This window comes from Leucopleurus acutus, assembly GCF_964270905.1.
Source record: "Leucopleurus acutus genome assembly, chromosome: 1".
Taxonomy (NCBI): Eukaryota; Metazoa; Chordata; class Mammalia; order Artiodactyla; family Delphinidae; genus Leucopleurus; species Leucopleurus acutus.
Genome location: NC_139142.1, coordinates 154,781,999 through 154,805,111, shown reverse-complemented (window position 1 = coordinate 154,805,111; position 23,113 = coordinate 154,781,999). Strand labels below are relative to the sequence as shown.

The window sequence follows — 23,113 nt, the reverse complement described above, 5'->3', positions numbered from 1 at the left end:
TGTTTTCTTTTGTTTCCCTGTTCTTAGTTGCCTTTTTCCCTCATATGCTTTCTCCCTTCCAACTTTTCTTTAAGTAAAAAAAACTCATTTCAGTTATTTCCTCTGCTGCTGCCACAAATCATTTTTGGAAGAAAGCAGAGGGTCAATTTAGGCCTGTGGATGGAAAGGGTGCTCCAGAACGGTGTTAACTGTGTCCTAAAGAGCATCACTAACTCAGAGAGGAGCACAGCAGTATAAACTGTGCATATACCGTGATGGTAGGGAACCCATACCCTACCAGTGGTCAACAGCTGATCTCATTACTTATCAAAATTCTTTCCTTCCTCCTTTCTTTTCCATCCTTCTTCTATTCCTTCCTTACTCTTTTTTCCTTAGCTTACACTGAAGGCAGTTTAATGAAGATGGAAGGCCTTGGGTCTGACCTTGGCCCTGCCACTTGCTGGCTGTGGAATAAAGCAAGCTACTCCATCTTTCTGAACCTCAGGCTCCTGATCTGTAAATTTGGACCTTATCCCAAGATGCCCCTTCACCAGGTTATTGTGAGGCTGAATGGGACCACGTACACTGAGCATCTAGACTGGCGTTCAGTGGGTGTGCAATAAAAGTTAGGTCTTTCTCCCACTTCCTAGAGATCTTTGCTTTGTACACTTTATTTCCAACTGTCAAACAGGAATTCAGAAAGCAAACACATTTCAAATGTCAGCAACTGTACCAGTGCAACCCCCAAATTAAGATCCAGGTATGAGTGAGCATAAACTGAAGTTACAAGATAAAAATGTCTAGGCAAAAACAAGATGAATGTGTGCACTATACAAGAATGAATGAGAGTTGGTACTTATGCAGTGATTCAACTACCTTTACAAGACCTGAAGGATCAGGAAAGATAAATTCTGAGCAACATGGAGTCAACATGCTATAACCTTTCTCTCAGTGACTACAATTAAAACTCAGATGATGATTAAAATAACAACAACAATAATAATAACAGCAATTATCTGAGCACCAATAACTGCAAGTAGCTTAGGGAGGGAAATCAAAACTTAAAAAGCAAACCATATTAGGACTTTGCTGGTTGTCCAGTGGTTAAGACTCTGAGATTCCAGTGCAGGGGGCCCGGGTTTGATCCCTGGTCAGGGAACTAGATCCCACATGCTGCAACTAAAGAATCCACATGCCACAACTAAAAATCCCTCACACGGCAATGAAGATCCAGCATGCAGCAACTAAGACCCAGAGCAGCCAAATAAATTAATAAATATTTTAAAAAAGAAAAAAAGCAAACCAAGTGAGTTTTACAGAGGGTTTTATTTTATCTCCTGGCCCTGGGGTGGAACTACAAAAGGAGACACAGGCAGCAAAAAATCAGAAAGAACCCTTATCATTTAGTCAGAGAACTAAGAAAAGGTGTTCCTATAAGCAGGAAAGTATGGGGAAAATCCCTGTTGTTGTTGTTGCTGTTTCGAGTAAACTTTTACTGTGGAATAACTTTAGGTTTATAGAAAACCTGCAAAGATAGAATCGAGTTCCTGAGCCCCCCTTACCCCATTTCCCCAACTGTTAACATCTCATATTAATATGTTCCATTTTTGAAAACTAAGAAACCAATATATTACTAAACTTCAGACTTTATTTAGATTCACTAGTTTTTCCACTAACATCCTTTTACTGTCCTAGGATCCAATCCAGGACACCATATTACATCCAGTCATCATGTCTCCTTGGTCTTCTCTGGTCTGTGAGTTTCTCTGTCTTTCCTTGCTTTCATGGCCTTGAGAGTTTTGAGGTACACCCATCAGGTGTTTTGTAGAATGTCCTTCAATTTGGGCTTGCTGGATGCTTTGCTCATGCTTAGACTGGAGTTATGGGTTTTAGGGAAGAATATCAAAGAGGTGAAGTGTCCTTTTCAAGCTATCCTATCAGGGGTAACTGCTGTCAACATAACTAATGACTAGTGATGTTAACCTGGCTAAAATATGTTTGCTGGGCTGCAAACAAGTGACTAAGTCTAGTGCACACTCAACGGGAGAGAGAAGAGAATCTACATCAATAATTGGGAATTCTTCTGTAAGGAAGAGTTGGCTCTTCTCCTCCATTTTTTTAATTTATGTAATCATTTACTGTATCAGTATGGATTCACATCGATTTGGGATTTTCTTTCTCTTTTTTTCCTCCTGGCCCTTCCCTAAGGGTGGCTCTGGTCCTAGAGCTCCACAGAGGAGTCCCTGGAGGCACAGGAACCTAAAACCCAAGGAGAATACTTGTCTATCTGTCTGGAGGAAATGGGAAAAGATGACCCTGTGGCCGGGAGTGTGAAGCTCCCCATTTTCTTCTCTCTTTTCCCTCACTGTTTTGCCTTGAGAGTAACCCCAGTAGCAGCAGCACTTGTAGCTATAATCCCTAGAAGAACAACAAATTTCTACCCAGTGGGTCGGAGGAAGGGGCCCTGGGGAGCTACAGGGAATGAGGGAAATAATGAAGAGGAAAGAAATAGGGAAAGGTATCCCCTAATTCTGTGTATGAACTGATATAGTCCCAGGCTCACTCTGAGCTGCTCACCTGGGGTAAAGACCTATAGCAGGAGAGCAAAGCCTGTAAGAACTGAACTGCCATTGGAACCTCTGTCCACAGAAGGAGGGTTCAGAACAGTCTGAACATTCCCAGGTTCACTGCCTGTCAAAATAAAATAGCTGGCATTCTGCAGAGGATTTTAACAGGACTCAGAGTCTTATAAGATTCAAAATGTCTATGGTATAATCTAAAATTATTCAACATACAAAAAAAAAGGAAAATGTAACTTCTCAAGGGAGAAGACAATCAGATTTCAAGCTGAAGATTACCCTGATATAGAAATTTTTTCCAAGATCTTTAAACAACTATTATCATCATGCTCAATGAGATAAAGGTAGACATTCTTGAAATGTACAAAAAGATGTTCTTAGCAGGGGAATAAAAACTATTTTTAAAGTGAGTATTTTAGAACTAAAAAATACAATATATTAAATTAAAAAGTCACTGGATGATCTCAATAACACAATGAAGGTGATAGAAGAAAAGGTCAGTGAACTGGCAAACAGATCAATAGAATTTATCCAATTTCTACAACAGAAAGAAAAAAGATTGAAAAAAATCAGTCTCAAGGTCCTGTGGGACAATATCAAAAAGATCTAGTATTCATGATATTTAAGTCCCAAAAGGAGGCGAGAAAAGAGATGGGTGCAGAAAAAAAGTGAAGACATTATCAAAGAAAACATAAATTTGGTGAAAGACATATACAGCTGTAAGAACCCCAAACAAAATAAACTGAAAGGAAACCAAACCCATCCACATTATAGTCAAACTGCTGACAACTAAAGATAAAGAAAAAATCTGGAAAGCAGACAGAAGAAGATTCCCTTTATGTTTATGAATATGGAAATAGCAGTTTGAAGGACTGTTTGGTTTTTCATTAGAAACCAAGGTTATCGGAAGGCAATGGAATAACATCCATAAAGTACTAAAAGAAAGAACACGATGCTGTACACCTAAAACTAATATAACATTGTAAACCAGCTATATTTGAATTTTTAAAATGCTCTTATTATTTTAGTAAAAATAAAGTATATGACAATGTAAAAAAGGGGAAAAAAAGGGAAAGAAAAGAACTGCCAGCCCAAAGGTCCATATTCAGCATATATATCCTTCAATAATGATGTCAAAATAAAACTTTCTCAAAGAAAAACTAAGGGAATTCACTGCAGCAGGCCTTCTCTGAAATACTAAAGGCATCCTTCAACCTGAAATATTCCCTGAGGGAACTTGGAACTTCAGAATAAAGAAAGAGCAACAGAAATGATAAATATCTGGATAATTATAATAGATTACCTTCTCTTAGATTCTTTAAAATACATATAACTGGGCTTCCCTGGTGGTGAAGCAGTTAAGAATCTGCCTGTCAATGCAGGGGACACGGGTTCAAGCCCTGGTCTGGGAAGATCCCACATGCTGCGGAGCAACTAAGCCCATACACAACTACTGAGCCTGCACTCGAGAGCCCACAAGCCACAACTACTGAAGGCTGTGAGCCTAGAGCCCATGCTCCGCAGCAAGAGAAGGCACAGCAATGAGAAGTCCACACACCCCAACAAAGAGTAGCCCCCGCTCGCTGCAACTAAAGAAAGCACACGCGCAGCAACAAAGACCCAACACAGCCAAACATAAATAAATAAATAATAATAATAATAAAATAAAATACATATAACTACCCGAGGCAAGAATGTACATTGTCTGGCGGGGTTGTCAATACATGTGGATGTAATATACATGCCAATTATGGCATAAAGAGGGATATTGACCCCTAGGGCAAGTGCTTAAAAGAAAACAAAACTACAAAGCGATATAGCTCAAAATCAGTGGATACATTTAAACAGATTACTAAAAGATATGCAAACAATCGAAATGAAGGCAGGAAAGGTGGAATAGAGAAACAAACACCACATCCACAAACCAAGCAAATAATAAAATAATACACCTAAAACCAACCATATCAATGATTGCATTATATGTAAATGGTCTAAACACACAAAGTTAAAAGACAGAGACTGTCAGATTGGACTTTTTAAAATGCTATATGCTGCTATATTAATGTTAGCAGAACTTAAATAGTCACAATAATATATGCACAATAAAAATGGAATTTTATCTGTGAACCAGGTGGGTCACTATAAACTACATTCTGCCTAGTTGTACAATATTTTTTGTTTGTTTAAATATCCTCCTTTTTTAAGGTTTGGCTGAGGCAGCTCTGCTCTATAGCAAACATGTCCAGGCCCATGTAAGCCAGTCCAATGGCCCCAGGTTAACCACTCAACAGCCATTTGTCCTCTTCCTTGTTAACAGAGCTCTGATTTTGTTCAGCCTCCAGAGGAAAAAAATCACTTGTCTGAATGAATTGTAAAAATTTTACTTCTTTTTGCCAGTTAATGACCTACTGGTGCACGTATGACAGTTTTGGCCACATCACATAAGAAGTTTGTAGGGGGCATCTAGGAAATATATTTTCCTTCCGAGAGGAGAGAGTAGGAGAAGAAAAAATTCCCCCTTTTTGGTGGGTTTTTTCCCTTGCTTTAATTTTTGAATTCTGTTACATGAGAATGAGATACTTAGAGCTGTGGTAACCAATGGCACCAGGAAAAGTGCTGAGTGTGGCAGAAGAGAAAAATAAAGGGAGTCTGGGAATCATCCCTAAGAGTGCCTACTACTGGGCTTCTTATTAAGTAAACAAGAAATATTCTTATCGTTTAAGCCCCTGTTGGTCATGCATTCTGCTACCTATGGTCAGAATAACATTAACTGATAAATGAGCAGATAGTCTGGTCGTTCTCAGCACAGAATGCCATCTGGGCAATTCTGCCTTCTGGGCACTATTAGGGCCATTGTCCTACCCCCTTTCCCAGCCACTTCATTTGGATGGAGAAGAACATCTGCCTCTAGAGGATTCATTTCAGAACCAATAATACTGCACAGGTTGGGACTCATAGATTCAATCAGCCAACAAACTCTTACCAAGTACTTCAGCTAATTGTGTGCTAAACTCTGAGTTCAGTACTAGAGGGACAACAATAATGAGAAAAAGTTCTGTGTTTCAAGTGGGGGTGAGGACTATATGCAAATAAGTATACATGGTCAGGTTGTGACATAAAGAACAGTGGCAGAGTAAGAGCATGTTGGGGGCTAGTCTAGATTAAGTGAAAAACAGAATAGCAGCTATTTCGGAAATTTATGCAGAGCGAGATTTCTGGCCTTTTCCACTTTCTTTAGGGAGTGGTAAGAAAAAGTTGGACTTGAAAAGCCTTATTAAAGTTCCACATTAATACTCTAAACTCAGAGCAGAAAAGCAACCTTTTGTTTGGAATTATTTTAAAAAATAAAACAACTACCTCAGGAAAGATTTTTAAATCTCGATATGACATTGATCAATCCGTGATAGCTCACAACCTTGGTATTTTTATAAGGGAAGAATTTATAAGGGTTAGAATACGATGGCTAGATAGTGGCAGCGATGTTAGATGATAAAAAGAAAAAATTAGAATAGAGAAGGAATGAAGGATTAAAGAAGAAAATGAAACCGAGGACAGGCGACAGGAGCTGTGGGCATGGAGAACAAGGCAACTGGAAATTTTCGTGGACTGTGACACCGAGATCAGGAACTCCTTTTGGGTGGGGAAGAAACTTGGGTGGCAAATGTTGTTTAGAAACGAGACTGATGACCTTTTTTAGAGCAGGAAGAATGACCATTCCAGCCATTCTCAGTTTAAAGAGGTTGCAAGACGAGCCGGGCAGCAGAACTCCTTAGGGTTGTTCCAGGTTGAGAACCACAGCCTTCATTCTTCCCTTCTGCAGCTCTTTCTTAGGCTGCGAACTCTGAAACCCGAGAGAGGCGGGGCTCAGGAACCTGGATGTTAGTAGATGCCAAGTTGTCCATTAAAGTTCCGAGGCGGTCGGCCCCCAAATCTCACAAGGAAATACTGCTAAATTCCTTTTTCCAGGGTATCTACTTCCTCTCGAGTATTGCAGATGTAATCATAAACACAAACTGGTTGCAGCCACAACCTCACATTCTAGTGTGAAGCCCCCTGACTCCCGCAAACAGTTCCCAAGCTGCTAGAAACCCCGCCTCCGTTTGTAACCATAGGAACGGCTGGCACGCCGCGAGCCTGAGATTCCCGGTTCCGCCCCCTCCCTAACCAATATTGTTCCCCACTATCTGTCCACATGGGCGCACCGCCTCACTATTGGTCAGTGCCCCAGGACTGTGCCTTGCCCCAGCCAATAAACGGACTGTGCACGTGCACACCCGCGAACTCTGATTGGTCACCACTCCCTGATCACGCACTGCCGTCCTGCGCCAGCCCGTGCGCGGCGGCGCCAATGAAATGACTCAGTAGCCATTTATAACCAATCAGCACGCCGCGCGGCTCACAGCCAGCCTATAGGCGCGCGCCGGGGGTGGGTTGTCCCGGCCCTTTTCCATTCCCAGCTGGGTTTGTTAAAGCGACAGGCCCTACGGCGCACCGGGGCTCCACCGGGCACCGCAAAGCGGCCGCGCGGGCCCTCGGCGTGAGCTGGCGCCCGTGACAGCGGTGCCGCTCTGCTTGCGACGCCGGCTCCGGGCTGCTGCCGACGTCCTTGGTGCGGCCGCGTCGGCCGGTAGGATGGGCGGTGAGGCGGGGTCCGCGGCGGTGGTGGGCTCCGAGGGCCGCGTGAAGAGTCTAGGTCTGGTGTTCGAGGACGAGCGCAAGGGCTGCTACTCGAGCGGCGATACGGTGGCAGGGCACGTGTTGCTGGAGGCTGCAGAGCCGGTGACCCTCCGGGCGCTGCGCCTGGAGGCCCAGGGTCGCGCCACCGCCGCCTGGGGCCCGAGCGCCGGCGCCGCTGCCCCGGCAGCCGCCTCGGAGGTGGAGTACTTGAACGTGCGCCTGAGTCTGCTTGAGCCCCCGGCCGGTGAGCGCGGGCCACGGCCCGGAGAGGGGCTGGCGGGACTGGGAGAGGGCAAGCCGGCGGATGCCCACCGGCTGGGTGGGCGGGGGGTCCGCCCACGGGGTAGCCGGCCTCAGTTTGGTCGCCTTGACGGGCGGGCAACAATGACTGCGCCCCCCATCTCACAGTACCGGGGAGATGTTGCTCACTTTTGCTGGCGCCCCGCCCGTGGCTCGCTGGGGTCTGACTGCCGCCACGGTCCCAGGACCATCTAGGACAGCTCTGGGAGTGAGCCGTTGCCATGGGAACCTGTGATGGGCAGTCAGGAATCAAGGATCTGGGGATTTAGGTTCCTTCTCTTGTGGTCTGAGGAGTGGAGGGCGGAACCAGAGTTTACGAGGTTCCATTCTCGGGTGCCCAGTTTATGGGGGCCCCTTCTCCCCCGCCCCGTCTCTAGATGCTAGTTCTTGGTTCGTGATGAGTTAGCAAAACCTCAGTCTAAGGAGGAGGGAAGTAGTTCCTGAGCGTTACGAGTTCAAAGGAAGTGCTTTTTGACTTGATCATCATACTTGGTTTCCCTCCTTTGGGGAGTGGGGTAACTTAAGAGTTCTACGTCTGTCTTACTTTCTTTGTATTTATTTTTCGCTTTTTGTTTCCTTTGCATTCTCTTCCTCCCTCCCCTGGCCCACCCCCATAGACCTTTAGTGACAGTGGGATCTGGGCACTGTAAGAGTTTCTGGAAGATTGATGACCCTTCTTGTGAAGTCCAGTTAATAGTGTAGGCTTTTACACTATTAAAAGTGCCCATGTGGAAACTCACTACATGGGTATTCTATCAATATTAGGCGCAAAAAAATACTACGAACGGTGAGTCTTAGTCTTCTTTCAGTTGGTAGGAGCTACTTTAAACTATTTTACTTTTCTGCCTCATCAGCTTCAGCATTTATCTGTAAAATAAATAATGATATAGACTCTCGGCCCTTGAAGAATAAAATACAGCGTATCAGTGTTTAACCCTTGCTATGTATTATACAAAAATCAGTAGTAAGTGCAGTTTTTCCATGTCCTGCTGTGGAGAAGTAGACTATTCACAGTTAAATCCTCAAGGTATGTGAGAATCGAGTAATCCCAAAAACTGTGGTGAGGAAAACATGTATGAACCAAAGCCCTCTTTTGGATTAACAAGTATAATGTGTTAGGTGACAGTTCTTACCTGCCTTATGCCCTTTCATCAATATGGTTTCCAGAATCAACCTATACATGCCTACCCCAAGGTAACAGACAACACAGCTTTTCAAGATGGCTGACTGGAGTCAAGGGCAATGGAAAAGGGAAGTAAATTGTTTTTTTGTCCAGGACTTTGGACTCTGTATCTCTGTGCCCATAACTACTCAGTAAATAGATGTAAGATAAATAGCAGTTGGACCTGGGATTCGAAGTAAAAAAACCGCTTTGGTAAAATCTGGGCTATCAAATAGTGTTTGATTCACAAGTCAGGTTTCGTCTTGTCATTCTAACAGAATAGAATGGCTAACCCTAGACAACCTGAAAATCTTAGCTTGTTTTAGAATGTACCAAAACAAACCTTTGCAAAAAGTAAAATCATGGTCTGTTTTAGTTGATTTCATTGAGAAAAAGAATCACTCCTAATATCTGTAGCTTGGAAGAGGCTAGCAACTTTACATAGTTGTGGACTCTTAGGTTCATTTAATTCCAAAACCTAGCTGAATTTCAGCCACCTGAAGAGATTTTTAGAAATCCAGATATTCAGGAAGTATGGCTGTGGGATCTATTTTCAAAAAATCTACTGGATAATTTTTCAGCATTATTAATCTAACTACTTGCTTTCATGGTGATTGATTTTCTTCATATTTTTATTCAATATTTATAGTAGAAAGGCAAGACACATCAGAGAGTTGGTTTCACTTCTTGGTCGCACACCAGGAGTATGACCTTGTGCGTGTTCCTCATCCTTCCTGAGCCCCAGTCTGCCTCTGTGATGGTCTTCTAGCTCCCATGCTCACCAGTGCTCTGAATTATGAGTTTGGGCTGAAGGACCATTAGCGAATGAAACATCTTGTGACATTGTAGTTCTCATTGCATAAGACAAAGGTAATAAACTATGAGCAGAAACAGAAATGGGCACATGATTCAGCTTGTGGACCTTCTTAATTAAAAATTAATAAATAAACAAGAGAAAGCAAGCAAGCAAAGATTTGTTTCCAAATACTATAACCCAGGTTTATCAACTTTCTCAAAAATTTTTCCTGTTTATATTTTGAGGTAGTTGAAAGTCTCATTTTAAATGTTCTGGTTCCTATGTTGATTTGTTTTTTCTCTGAAGAGGGAACTTCATCTCTCTCTCAACCTCTTCCAATGTCCTGTGCAACTCTGTTCTTCACACTTGCCTGTCATGCTCTGCCTCATTCCGTTCCCTTCATCTAAACCCCTTCTCACTTGTTTCCATGCCAACCCTTACTTCAACAGCAGAAGTGGTCCTCAAGATGCCCCTGCCACTGCCATGGACTCCAGCATGCTAGGGTCATTACTTGTGTACAAGTGTCTATAGCCTCCTTTCCTCCCAAGGTCTGTTTGGGGATTGAAGTTATTTAGGTTTGTATCCATTTCGTATCAGCTTTGTGCTTGACATTTAAGCACTGTAAATTTTGGACATAAATGAAATCCACATTTTTAAACATTTCAAGTACTTTGTCATATTCAGTAATCTAATGATTACAAATTAGAACTTTAGCCCAGCTCTAAGGAGTGTTGGGATTCCTTGAGCCTAGTACCTGATAGCTATAAAATGGAGAGGCTTCCCTGATTCCAGTGCTGTAGCACTGCTGGGACTTATAGGGCGGCTCTGGACACACCTGAGCTCTGGGACTCACTCTGTCACTGTCATTTAACATGGTCTCATGTCCCTTTGACTTATTCACTTAGCTTCCAAGTCACCCCCCTTTTGAGTATTTCTATTTGAATGATCTTAAGTGGCAAATACTTGTAAGGTTTTTTTTCTCTAATATATTACACATTGAAAATTGGAGATAGATTCAGGAAACTTAATGGGCCAGTAATGCATTCCTGTTTCCTAAAAGTATAAGGTTGAAATGTTAACTGAGTTGATGACGATCTTAGAACTCTAGTATTTAAATGAAAAATTATCCCATTTCACTAGTGATTTCTGGCCTTTAAATTTTTTTTAATGAATGGTTACAGTAGAAATCTCCATTTCATATCTACTGACCAGGCATATCTCAGAGAAAGTTCTCAGTCTGTTCTGCACTTTCTTCATATTAGTCATCCCACCCTTGATGAGGGAATTTAGTTCTAAACTTGAATCTATGCACATAAAATGAAGGGAACATTTGTAAGTATCTCTGGGGAGCCACCCAACCAACACTGATAGCCCTGGAGTTGGCTTCAGATCTGAACGATACAGTCTCTGCACTCATCAGGGCTCCAGCAGTGCCTCTGGCTTGCTAGGTCCATCCACACCCTGCCTACTGGCCTTCTCACAGTCAAGGATAAGCCTCTGCGTGAAATGAAATGGTGCTGGCTGACCCCAGAGCAGGAGGAAGGAGTCGTGGCCATGCTTGGCCAGGCCTACTCCATATCCCAAGTTAAACAACATCCCCTATTAATCAGTAATGACTCCTGCCTAATAATTTGTTCTGTTGGTTTGGCTATTTAGTATTCAGTATTCATAATATTCCAAGTAAATTTTTCCTCTCCTTTTCCATCTCTGCCCAAAGAATATTTAGTCTGATTTTTGTGGTATACCCAAAATAAATAGATCTATTTTTTTCTAGATTAATTTTAGGTCCAGTTTAATATTGGTACCTCATGTTAATATAATAGTATACTAACATTAGTATACTCATGCTAGTATACAAGTGGGGGAAATAAATGTTTATGTATACGTAGGTATGTATGTGTATATGGTTGTATACACATATATGTATATGGGAGCTCTGGCATTTTATGGTAATTGTGTAATTGGTCTATTTGCAGATAGAAGATACATATGTATATACATATATATGTGGTTTGAAATTGATTAAACTTGGTAAAAGTTGATTCAAAATTTAATTCTCTAAATCTCAGTTTAATGTACTTTTTGATGTATATTCAGTGTTATATATAGCTAGGAAAACCTTTTAAAAAAACTGTGATTTACATTGTGAAAATTCTTGATGTAATATGAACCTTAGTAAAAATAAAATGTATTCTCTTTTTTAGGTGAAGGCATCCTCTTACTACAGCCTGGAAAACATGAATTTCCATTTAGCTTCCAACTTCCATCTGAGTAAGTGAAACTGTGTAACTGGGGATTTCCTTTCCCTGCAACCTGTCTATCCAGTTGTATGGGCACCAAGTACCTTCTGACATTCAGGTGTGCATGTTTATCCTGAATAACCACTGAGTAGACCTAACCCCACTCACCTTTTTTTAAAAACAAAACAAAACAAAACAAAACACCCAACACTTTAAGGGCTTTTCCCAGTTTTCTTAAACTGAAAAACAAAGTTAAAAAGTCATCTCTTTGGTTGATTTCAGACCTTTGGTAACCTCATTCTCCGGGAAATATGGAAGTATTCGGTACTGTGTGAGAGCAGTTTTGGAACGACCCCAGGCACCTGATCAGAGCATTAAGCGGGAACTCCAGGTCGTTAGTCACATCGATGTCAACACACCAGCATTACTAGTAAGTTCTTCCTCCTTCTCTTCCTCCTTCCCCTTTTCCTCCTTCCCTTCCATCCTCCTTCCTTTCAACTGTGGTCTCTACATTTAGCAAGTCTGGTGGCAGCCTGTCCTGTCACTTTCCGATACAATCTTATAACCCATAGGCATTCACTATAAATATGTGATTCTAAGTTGGGCAAATTACAAATTGTGTGTGTTAGTACTATTGATTGTGTCCCTGTTGTTCAGGGCTGCTTTTGCCAGAAAGTTACATGGGCTTAAAATGCATTAATAAGGCTTAATAATAATAATGCACACACACAGAGTAGTTACTTTTCCCAGAGCAGCCACATTCACAGGGCTGTGGTATTCTAAACTCTTCGCTAATAGCAGGTTGAGGAACAGTAATTATGGAAGAGTATTAATCACTCCCAGCCTGTTATTGAAGCTCAGGCCATTATGCTGTGTCTCCTTGCATTTTGCATGTCATTTTCTAACATTAAGTAAGTGCATGCAGCTGCTCTGGAGACCCTTTCACTTATCATTTCCTTATGACAGATTTGGCCACATTAAAGCATTGAACTTCTAATAATCACCAGAAATACTGTAGGCTGGTAAGAAAGATTAGGCTATAAGTAACAACAGAATAGGCAAGATGGGAGTTAATGAGCTAGATTCTTTTATCTAAACCCATATTATCAAAATAATATAAAATTATACCTTGTACTTTCATGATAGCTACTAGGACCTAATGGTTCTTCATTTAAATATGAATGAATGATTTTTTTACTTCATAATTTAAACTTTCCATCATGATACTGATGTTACAGAGATATATTTTTAGTATTGGAGGTTTCTCTTTCTACCCAGTGTTTTTAAAGATCGGGAAAAGAAACAGGAGTTAAAAGTTGTTTAACTCTACTTCCACACGAAAGTGAAATAGAATTTACTCTGATGTTCACCTTTAGATTATAAAAATGTAACAGATATGGCCTAGTTGCATGGTCCCTTGTGGCCAAAATCGTACAATAGCCAGACCCAGCTGACCCAGCTTATAACTATGACTTATCACCTGCTCAGCACCTATTTTGAAAATTGATGATGCTGATAACTGCTTTGTGTTTCTAAAAACTACTTGGAATTGGGTGGTTAACTAATTCTAAACTATTTATGGGGCCATTGTGGCAAATAATGTAAAGATTTTTTATTTTTTGGCAAAAAGAGATACTATTTGTCCTTTACTATCCTTTTATAATTGAAAAAAATATTGCAGCTTTGGGTTTTACAGTGAACTTTTGGTTTGTGCGTCTTGTAAACTGAGCATTTTAAACAGTATTTTATAATACTGTTTTATAAACAGTATTATATAAGCGTCTTGTATCGCTTATCTTGCTACTGTAGAATAGAAAGTGGGGTGGTGAGTTCAATAACCCTTTAGATCCATTACGCTGGGTATGTTATTGCACTACCGTTACACAAAACCCAAAAATCATTCTAAGTTAAGGACACTTGAAATTTCTGCCTAATCATTTTGAAGTAAGGAAAAAAGGCTGTTTCCTTATTCCACATTTTAAATGCCAAGACAAAAAGAACATTCTGATTATTGATTTTTATACCATTTCTCCTTTTCCTGATCTACACATAAAGTCTTTTAAAACAAAAAGTAGTTCTGTCATATTAATAGGTACTACTACAGTTTTTTGGGTTTTGTTTTTGTTTTGTTTTTTTTTGCGGTACACGGGCCTCTCACTGTTGTGGCCTCTCCCGTTGTGGAGCACAGGCTCCAGACGCGCAGGCTCAGCAGCCATGGCTCACGGGCCCAGCTGCTCCACGGCATGTGGGATCTTCCCGGACCGGGGCATGAACCTGTGTCCCCTGCATCGGCGGGTGGACTCTCAACCACTGCCCCACCAGGGAAGCCCTCTACTGCAGTTTTTTTTGTTTTTTGTTTTTTGGTTTTTTTTTTTTGTTTTGCGGTAAGTGGGCCTCTCACTGTTGTGGCCTCTCCCATTGCGGAGCACAGGCTCCGGACGCGCAGGCTCAGCGGCCATGGCTAACGGGCCCAGCCGCTCCATGGCATGTGGGATCCTCCCGGACCGGGGCACGAACCCATGTCCCCTGCATTGGCAGGCGGACTCCCAACTACTGCGCCACCAGGGAAGCCCTCTCCTGCAGTTTTTGATTGCTTTTTTAAAGGATGGTATATCACTTCCCAGAAACACAGTGAAAACATAGGATAAAATAGAATGATGTCACCCTAATTTGAATCTGAAAATTCACCTTAGTTTTCCTGAAAAGGGAATGATTTTTAATGCTTTGTTTTTAACTATTGTACCTAGTTTGTCACAGGAAGATAAGAAAGATTGATTTGTTGTTTTTTGGAAGACATTGCTGTACAACTGTTTAATAAAAAATGACATAACTTTAAGATCTATGAGTTTTCTAGACCAGTTTAATTATTTTTATTATTTGAACTTTTCAAGACCCCTGTATTGAAAATGCAAGAGAAAATGGTTGGCTGTTGGTTTTTCACTTCTGGTCCAGTCTCACTGAGTGCCAAAATTGAAAGAAAGGGATACTGTAATGGTAAGCAAACTGTTTAAAAATCCAAATGCAAGATTCATTCATTTTATTAGCTAATTGTAAGTGATTTTTAATAGTGTTTTGTAATTTACCAAGTATATAGTATTTTAAAACAATAATACAGTTGTCTGGTTCTAGTATAAATAATTGATATTTAAATATTTGTAAATAGATGAGCGGATCCCAATAATCCTGGTATTTCTGACTTTAGTCCTGGTACTTTCATAGCAAAGACTAAAACCAGTAGAGTGGGAAAATGCCAGCATTTTATTTTAATGTTGCAAAAAAATGTTCCAAGCAGTGTTGCTCAGAAGAGAGCTGTTGTCATATGAAAATACTGTTAGGCATTCTGACTCCATGCTGGAAATTCAAATATATGGGAGGGGCTAGAATGTAGAGCATTGACACTCTTAACAGTCAGATTGATATCAGAACAACAATCTGTGAAGGGCCCAATTCCATCCAGTGGATTTGGCCCCCACTCCAGGGTTCTGGCTTCTTGGAAATGAATATGGAATAGAATAGTATGATGGTGGGTGTATAATGTGGGTGTAAAACTTGGCTACTCCATCCATTGCTTTATTTGTGTTTATCAGTTCCTAAAATGGGAAGACTTTGTTCTTCTGTTGGGAAGATTTTAATTCGTTAGGCACTAATGAGTATGTTAGTGATCTTCTGTACTTAACGTAGTACTGAATCATTTATTTGTATGTCTTCTCTTAACTTTTATAGATACTGGTCATTTACAGATCTTTAGAATTGGTAGCCTAATATTGCTCCATTAGAAAAGTGAATCATGTGATAGTTGGAAAACAGTATCTACCACAAACTGCCATAAATTTTCACTTCTCTGACTCAGATTTGCAATGTAAGTTTTCCGTGAGGCTTCTCAACTTGTTAAAGCAGCGTTGCCACATTTCAGCTTTCATCAGTAACAGCTTTGTTCCACTGTGGAGAGAATTTCCTCAAGGGTCTCTGAAGGTGTTTCTGTTTTCTTTTTAGGAGAAGCTATTCCAATCTATGCAGAAATAGAGAATTGTTCCTCTCGTCTGATTGTTCCCAAAGCTGCCATTTTCCAGACGCAGACTTACCTGGCCAGTGGGAAAACGAAGACCGTGCGGCTCATGGTGGCCCACGTGCGCGGGAACCACATCGCCTCCGGGAGCACCGACACCTGGAACGGGAAGACCCTCAAGATCCCGCCTGTGACGCCGTCCATCCTGGACTGCTGCATCATCCGAGTGGACTACTCCTTAGCTGTGAGCACGGCGCTTGGTGAAATTAAAGACGTAGCATGGAGCCATACCTGGTGCCATGTTACTGAGAAGATGTACCTTTAATACCCAGGAAAATGTCATTTTATGTCAGCATTACAACAAATTGTGGAATATGTGAAGATTGGCCTTTGTTTTTTAATCAAAAACTATCCCCCTGAGGTATTTAATTAAATAACATGGAAGAATGAAGGTGCAGTAGGGCTGCTATATTGAAGACATAAGTAACTTTCTATGGTTCTGTGTAAGCTGTGCTCACTTACAATGAAGTGTATTAAGGCCACACTTCCCCATCACAGAGCGTTCACTGTATTTCGTGGGCTCTTCATTTAGTTCTTCATTTTATTCGTCAGGACAATTTACAGTTGTGTTGGGGGTGGTAGCAGACAACAAAAGCATTTTTTCTATGAAAAAATAATTGGGTTATTTACTATGAGGTTTAACTTATATTTGTGCCTTTCTCTCTCTCTCTCTCTCTTTGTTTTTGTTTTGGTTTTTGGCATATTAGGTGTATATTCACATTCCCGGTGCTAAAAAATTGATGCTTGAGCTGCCCGTAGTGATTGGCACGGTTCCATACAATGGTTTTGGCAGCAGAAACTCCAGCATTGCCAGCCAGTTTTTTATGGATATGAGCTGGTTGACGCTGACTCTGCCAGAACAGCCTGAAGGTAAAATGTTCTGAGGTTCTTTCAGAATGCAGTTTTACACATAGAGTACTTAAGAACAGGAAGTATGAGGTAGGAAATGCTCAAATGATAATTACTGCTGCCACTACAACTATTATTACTCTTTTTATTACTAAAAATCATCAAACATTATTCCCAGAGGGGACTTTGAGAGTTTAGCTTATCCAAGACAGATTTCTGGCAGATCCAGAAATACAATCTACATCTCCTGATTCCTATTTATAATAGTAGAAGAATGGAAAATAATCAGAGTAAGAGTATAGTGTGTTATGTTGGTGTTTTCCATAGCCACATTTCAATGATTTTTTCTAACCTAGACTAAAACACACACGTCTCAAAGAGAATATAAATCAGTGTTAATAGTACTTTAATAAAAGCAGAATCTACTGAGTATTTTTTTGTTGTAATGGGCACAAAAACTTCCTGCTTAGAGGAAAAAATACCAATGTTTTATCTTCAAATTAAGCTAAGTTTCTTGTTCCTGTAAGAGTTCAGAAGAGAGTAATGTAATTAGTTTTTGCCTGGATTTCTTAGAGCCAACTCCTTTTTCGTTTCAGCACCACCAAATTACGCAGACGTGGTGTCGGAGGAAGAATTCTCTAGACACGTTCCTCCTTACCCTCAACCCCCTAACTGTGAGGGGGAGTCGTGCTGTCCTATGTTTGCCTGCATTCAGGAATTCAGATTTCAGCCTCCGCCTCTTTATTCAGAGGTAAAGCAAAAGAAAATTAGACTTGTGTTGTGCTGTTTGTAAATAATCCTCTGTGTCTTGTTTTTGACTCCCTATTAGTAGAGGATACATACAAAAAAATTTTTACGATGGTGATAGATTATCACTGATCCACTTACCACATTTTGTGGTGTTTTCTTGGTACTCTGTAGCATACATGTAGAGTACCATGGCTTGCCTTTAAGACCATGGAATACAGAGAACTTAAGTGGCCTACTGGGACTTCTTAATAACAGGCTTTAAGCAGTTTGGCTTATGACCATATAATTAGAAATAGATACTAGAATCACGTTAAAGAATGCTGCAGTAGTAATCTTGGTCTGCTCGTTTTTGCAGGTTGATCCACATCCTAGTGATATAGAAGAGACCCAGCCTGTTTCCTTCATTCTCTGAACGTATTTCAGAAATCACTGTGTTCATCACCAAATTAGAATGTTGGTTCTTTCCCCCTGTCTTTTTGGGGAAGAGGGAGGGAAGATTAGCTTAAGAACATAAATAGACATCAAGACTGAAGGTGATAGAAATTAAAGAATGCGTGAACTTTCCAGTGGGCCAACAGGATTGTTGCACAAGTTTGTGATGTGGTCTTGTATCCCTTTAGAACTATGGGACAAAGATGTGAAAAGTCACAGAATGTAATGGAAGTCCTGATGGTGATAGAGTAAGTGAAGAGTGCCTATGCTGACCCAAGAGAAAGGTGCCTGTAAACAGTGAAAACACTATGCGAGCATATCTTTACAAAGGTTTCTCAAAGTAGAACAGATGTATCCTCAGCTTTAAGGCAGTATGAACGCATTGGGAGGAGACTTGATTTTGGAGAACGTAGCAGCACAAGGGTGTGCATGAACAGGAAAGGGGCCCACTCTAAATTAAACATGAAGCGAGACCCTCTGGTGTCAGGGTCTTCATGATTTCTAACCATATTCCATAGGACTGAAGTCCTTAAAAGAATCCTTTTCGGAGGTCATGGTCTTATGAGGTTCTAATAAAGTAATACAGTTTTCACTCTTTTAATGGTAGTTTAAGAGGTAGTTTGTAAGTTGGCTATACAGTATTACGAAACCAAGAAAGAGTTCCTTCCTTGAAAGGCTTGTCAGTTGAAAGGGGAAAGGTGTACTTCAATATGAAAACACATTTTGTTGAAAGTTGCACTTTTTATCCCCTTTAAGTACTTCAGCAGAGTATATGTTTGATTTTCCTCATATCTTATTTACCTAGGAGCATATTAGAAAAAGACAGGGTTAAAAAAAGAAAAAGAAAAAAAAAAAGCTTGCATCCTTAGGATGCCTTGATAACTGCACAGGGGGAAAAACGGCCTTTTTTACCTACCTCTGGTGGGGTTATCAGAATCAGATATGTTTTAAAACTCCAGGCCGGTGAAGTCTTCTTTGGAGTTTCTGCTCATTTGCAGTAGCAATCTCATCTCTCCTATCCCTAAACCTGAAACTGGACCAAGGGCAAAATCTATAAGGTTAACATCAGTTGAACGTTAATATGTGTATACCAAAGGGTATTTCAAAATAAATGCAAAATCAAGGCAGAAATACCATTTTCCCTTTTTTTGAAAAGTCATATAAACTTAATTTCTGTTAAGAGACTTAAGTCTACTGATGGCAGTCACTGTGTTGTTCATTGTTATTCCAGTTCTTTAGTAATTCTGTTTAAACTGTGATTTTTTTTTTATTGTTTTGGTGCAATATTTTATTATCCTTTAACCTCAGGATATTCAGACCAACAAGATTGTGTTGCTGCTAAAAGACTGAGCAGTGTTTTTACTGTCCCTCTGTCCCCTCCTAGTCACAGTCACATGTTCACTTGTTTTTACTTTAATCTGTTGGTTTTGTGAGCTGAGAGCATTTCTGTACACTAAGTAGAAGGGAGGTAGGGGTTCCCATGATAGAGATTTTGGACCAGCCCAGTACTTTGGTTTTCTCCATGTGCTGAGGGTTAGATGTGGAAACCCTGGTGCTTCCCATGCAGAATACTGTACTTCATTCAACTGAACAATTAGCTTTTCTTTCAGTCAGTATATTCCGTTAGAAAAGTTTTAAGGTTAAATTTTGTATGTAAAAATTAGCTGGACATTTGATCAGGGATTTTTATACAAACATTAGGTAAATGTACGCTTTTCACCCTTGGGTATACCTCTCTTCTCTGTAATCACATAAGCATCTTAAGCCGTTCTTTCATCTTTTAAGCCACTGAATGAAAATCACAATACAAACTGTTTTACCAATAATTGTGGTACTGAAATTGTCACAAATCTTTTTTCCCTGCTTTGGTTTTTTGGTGATCTTTTATTTTGCTTTGTTTTTGTGTGTTTGTTAGCTATGTGCTGTCTAAACAGTTTTATTTTTACTTTTAAAAAAGATCACCTTCAGCTATTTCTTGACCTCTGAGTTGCAGTTTACATGTTTTGTCAAGACATTTTCCATCTCCATGATACCAAAACAAAGTAAAAGAAACAAAACAAAATGGTATGGAGGAAGAGAAAGTTTAATTATCTATCTGGCTGCAAGTAGAAAAGCAGCTGCTTACTGGAATCCTTCAGTAGGATCGTTTTGTCACCTTTTTTAAAGAAATGAAGTGCACCTACCAAATTAAAACAAAGCTGATTTTTTAGCACTTATGAGAATAGCTAAAAGGTATGATTTGCCTTATTGAATTGATATTGGTATGTCTGACCTTAAGCAGTACGTTGAAACTGCATACCTTTCTATAATCAAATTATTTGATGAAGGTAGAAGATTCTACATTGGAACAGAGAATACTTGGGAATGAAGGTAAAAATTTAGCTGCTATTTGCTTGTTTATTCTCCTCTTGCTTAGTTTGCAAAGAAACTGTGGCCTTAGAATTTTCTTTTTGATGCAAAAATTTTGAAATTGAGAAAGTGCATCTTCTGGCACACAAAATTCTTCCATGGGCAGAACTTTACTTTCATGTTTTTGTTTTGCACAATAAACTCAATAGGCAGGGGTTATGTTTTTGATAAGTTAACTATGAAAGCTTTTTATTTTTATTATAAAAATGTAACAATTTAACCCGGGGGGGGGGGGAGATTGTATTTTGTACTCTTGTCTGAACCCCATGGGTTCCTTTTGTTAATAAAATGATTACACTGATGCTGTGAGTTGCTAGTTTTGTTTTTGTTTTGTTTTTGTAAGACTGACTTAAATTGTTACAGACTTAAGGGAAGTCAATACCATGAGACAAAATGTTACTGCTGTTGAGATCCTTTTGTAAATGTCTGCTATATCATCAGACCAGGCACAGCCCTGGTGGATTCTGAGCCTGTTTTTATGATGGCCTCAGTTTCCCCAAAGGTAATCGGTTTTTAGCATTCTATGAAAAAGAGTAGTTGAGATGAGTGATTAAGCTTAAGCTATATTGGTCATTGAGAGAACATTATCTCCATTTATTCTCAAATAATAATGACCACTTCTTTAAAGCTTTCTGAGTTTTCATGTTTGTTTGACCAGAACCTTTCCAGGATTGATTTAGTAGGTCTGGTGGGCAGTCAGTGGACTCATACCGCAAAACACCTGTACGTAAGCCTCCCCTTTCCACGCACATACTCAAATGGACAAAAGTCATATATTTTGTAAAGGGAATATGTAACAATATGTCATCTCAGGAAAACTGCCTTGACCCTCTGTCCTGGAAGATTTTAAACCTTAGCTAAGTGGTAACAATTAACCCAGGTAATTTACTCTCCAGGTTTTTATAATGTGTGAGATGATGTTAAATAATTGTCTTTTCTACATTCACATTTGCAATCAACATAAATCGAGATATTTGTCTCATGCAGTAAATATCGAGGCAAAATTTATAAGATTACCATTAAAGTTTCTGTAGTTTGTATTGCAAAGTTTCAGGTCATGGCAGTCTGGGACATAGCCCTTATATTACAAATGGGGATACCAAAACCCAGAGGTGTAACCTGAAAATTTGGCCTACATTCTTTGTAAGATTCCTGCTCACTCTAAAATTTCCTGATTCTACAACTTTAATAGAAGTTATGGAAACAGGAATTGCTTTAAATTACATTCCTTAAGACTTGGCAGACCTGAATACTACTAAGCATATACTAAATCAAGAGTCTTCAGCATTTATATCTAAAAGCCCTGCCTCCTAAAAGGATGCCAGTCTTTGACTAAATTGCTTCATAAGTATGATTGGTAGCTAGAATCCTTTCTTCAGCAGAGGCATTTGTTTCTAACTTTATAATTTGAAATAATTATAGGATCACAAAAAAGTTGCATTAACAGTACAGAGGGATCCTGTGTACCCATCACCCAGTCTCCCCCAACCATAACTATAACACATTATCAATATCTGGAAATTGACACTGACACAGTAAGAATTAACTAGAGTTCAAGCCTTCCTTGGATTTCACCTGTTTCTGAATAAACTCATTGTTCTCTTGCATGTTTTCCTATATAATTCTATGGCATTTTATTACATGTCTAGGTTCACATCACCACCACAATCAAGATAAAGAACTGTTCCATCACCACAAAGAAACTCCCTTGGGCTACCCCTAGGCAATCACACCCTCCCCTTCCCTAACCCCTGACTGAACTGTTCTCTATCTCTGTAATCTTCTCATTTTGAGAATGCTTAGATAAATGGGATCATTAGGTATGTACCTTTTGCAATTGCCTTTTTCACACTGCATAACACCATTAAGATCCATGCAAGTTGTACATATTGATAGTTTTTTCCTTTGTGTTTCAGCTGCAACATTTCAAAAGAAATATATCGGCTATTACTTAAAATGCCTTCTTGCAATTTTCAAAGAAAATATGTAACACGTGCACATGATACCTTTGTAAATATTGTTTTTACATTTGAGAACTACCTTTTATGTAGAAAATATTTAAATGCAGGTTTCCACAAACTTAGGGGTCATTTTCAGCTTGCCAAAGTCCGTGAAGTCTTTGAAGATAAATACAAAAAAATGCAAGGGCATTTGCTGCCCTCGGTTTACTCATTTAATAATATTTCCCTAATACCTCTCTACTAGTCTTGTACTGTCTAGGGGAAGACTTTTTCTTTAAAAAGTTACTTCCTGGTACTATAGCCATTTCCCACTGGGACCCCAGTGCCATATCTATTTAATGACTAAAGGACATAAAGTGTTCCAAAACAAAATGCTAACTTTACATATAGGAACTCCTTATAATAACAAAGATGTCCATGTTTTTTTATTTTGTCTTTTAGATGCCAAAATCCATCTGAGTCCCTGAGATAAGCATTCTGTATATGAAAGCTTATCTGTATTAGCTTTCACTCCAAATATTCAGTTTTGACTGGACTGGTTTATTGAGTTGATTCAAGTAAAGTATAAAGGTTTATGATCTATAGTTAATTAGCTTCAAAATACGGTGCGCGCATGCGTGCGCACACAGAACAGTTTCTTGCCTGGAAACTTCCCTCTGCAGGCAAGATGGGTATCAAAAGTTATATTTATGTATCTGGGAACTCAAAAGAGGGCACATTACCATCACCAAGTATCCCACTACTAGAAGACAAAGGGTGAGCCTTCTTTTTGGTAGCTGATATACTGGCGGGCAGTAAACAGATAAGGGTTAAGGAAGCTTTCAACTAAACAATTCTATGTTTCATAACACACCCTGAGTCACTACAGTTCGGGAAGTTGAAAGCAAAACCCTACTATTGAACCATAATAGTC

At 39.9% G+C, this 23,113-nt stretch overlaps 1 protein-coding gene across 1 annotated transcript; it reads left to right on the top strand.

Annotated features, from left to right (window-relative positions):
- The first annotated feature begins 7,053 nt into the window (after positions 1 to 7,053).
- On the top strand, positions 7,054 to 20,613 carry ARRDC4 (arrestin domain containing 4). Its single transcript, XM_082834022.1, has 8 exons — positions 7,054 to 7,479; positions 11,698 to 11,764; positions 12,016 to 12,163; positions 14,625 to 14,727; positions 15,727 to 15,983; positions 16,507 to 16,669; positions 17,245 to 17,399; positions 17,754 to 20,613. The coding sequence occupies exons 1-8, from the start codon at positions 7,191 to 7,193 to the stop codon at positions 17,808 to 17,810; spliced, it is 1,239 nt and encodes a 412-aa protein (XP_082690148.1). The 5' UTR covers positions 7,054 to 7,190; the 3' UTR covers positions 17,811 to 20,613.
- The last annotated feature ends 2,500 nt before the right edge of the window (positions 20,614 to 23,113 follow it).

Excerpts from the sequence above, each read along its gene's own strand:
- ARRDC4 (XM_082834022.1), top strand. The coding sequence starts at position 7,191 with ATGGGCGGTGAGGCGGGGTCCGCGGCGGTGGTGGGCTCCGAGGGCCGC. Across the intron at positions 7,480-11,697 it reads TCTGCTTGAGCCCCCGGCCG|GTGAAGGCATCCTCTTACTA; the intron begins GTGAGCGCGGGC and ends TCTCTTTTTTAG. Across the intron at positions 16,670-17,244 it reads TCTGCCAGAACAGCCTGAAG|CACCACCAAATTACGCAGAC; the intron begins GTAAAATGTTCT and ends TTTTCGTTTCAG.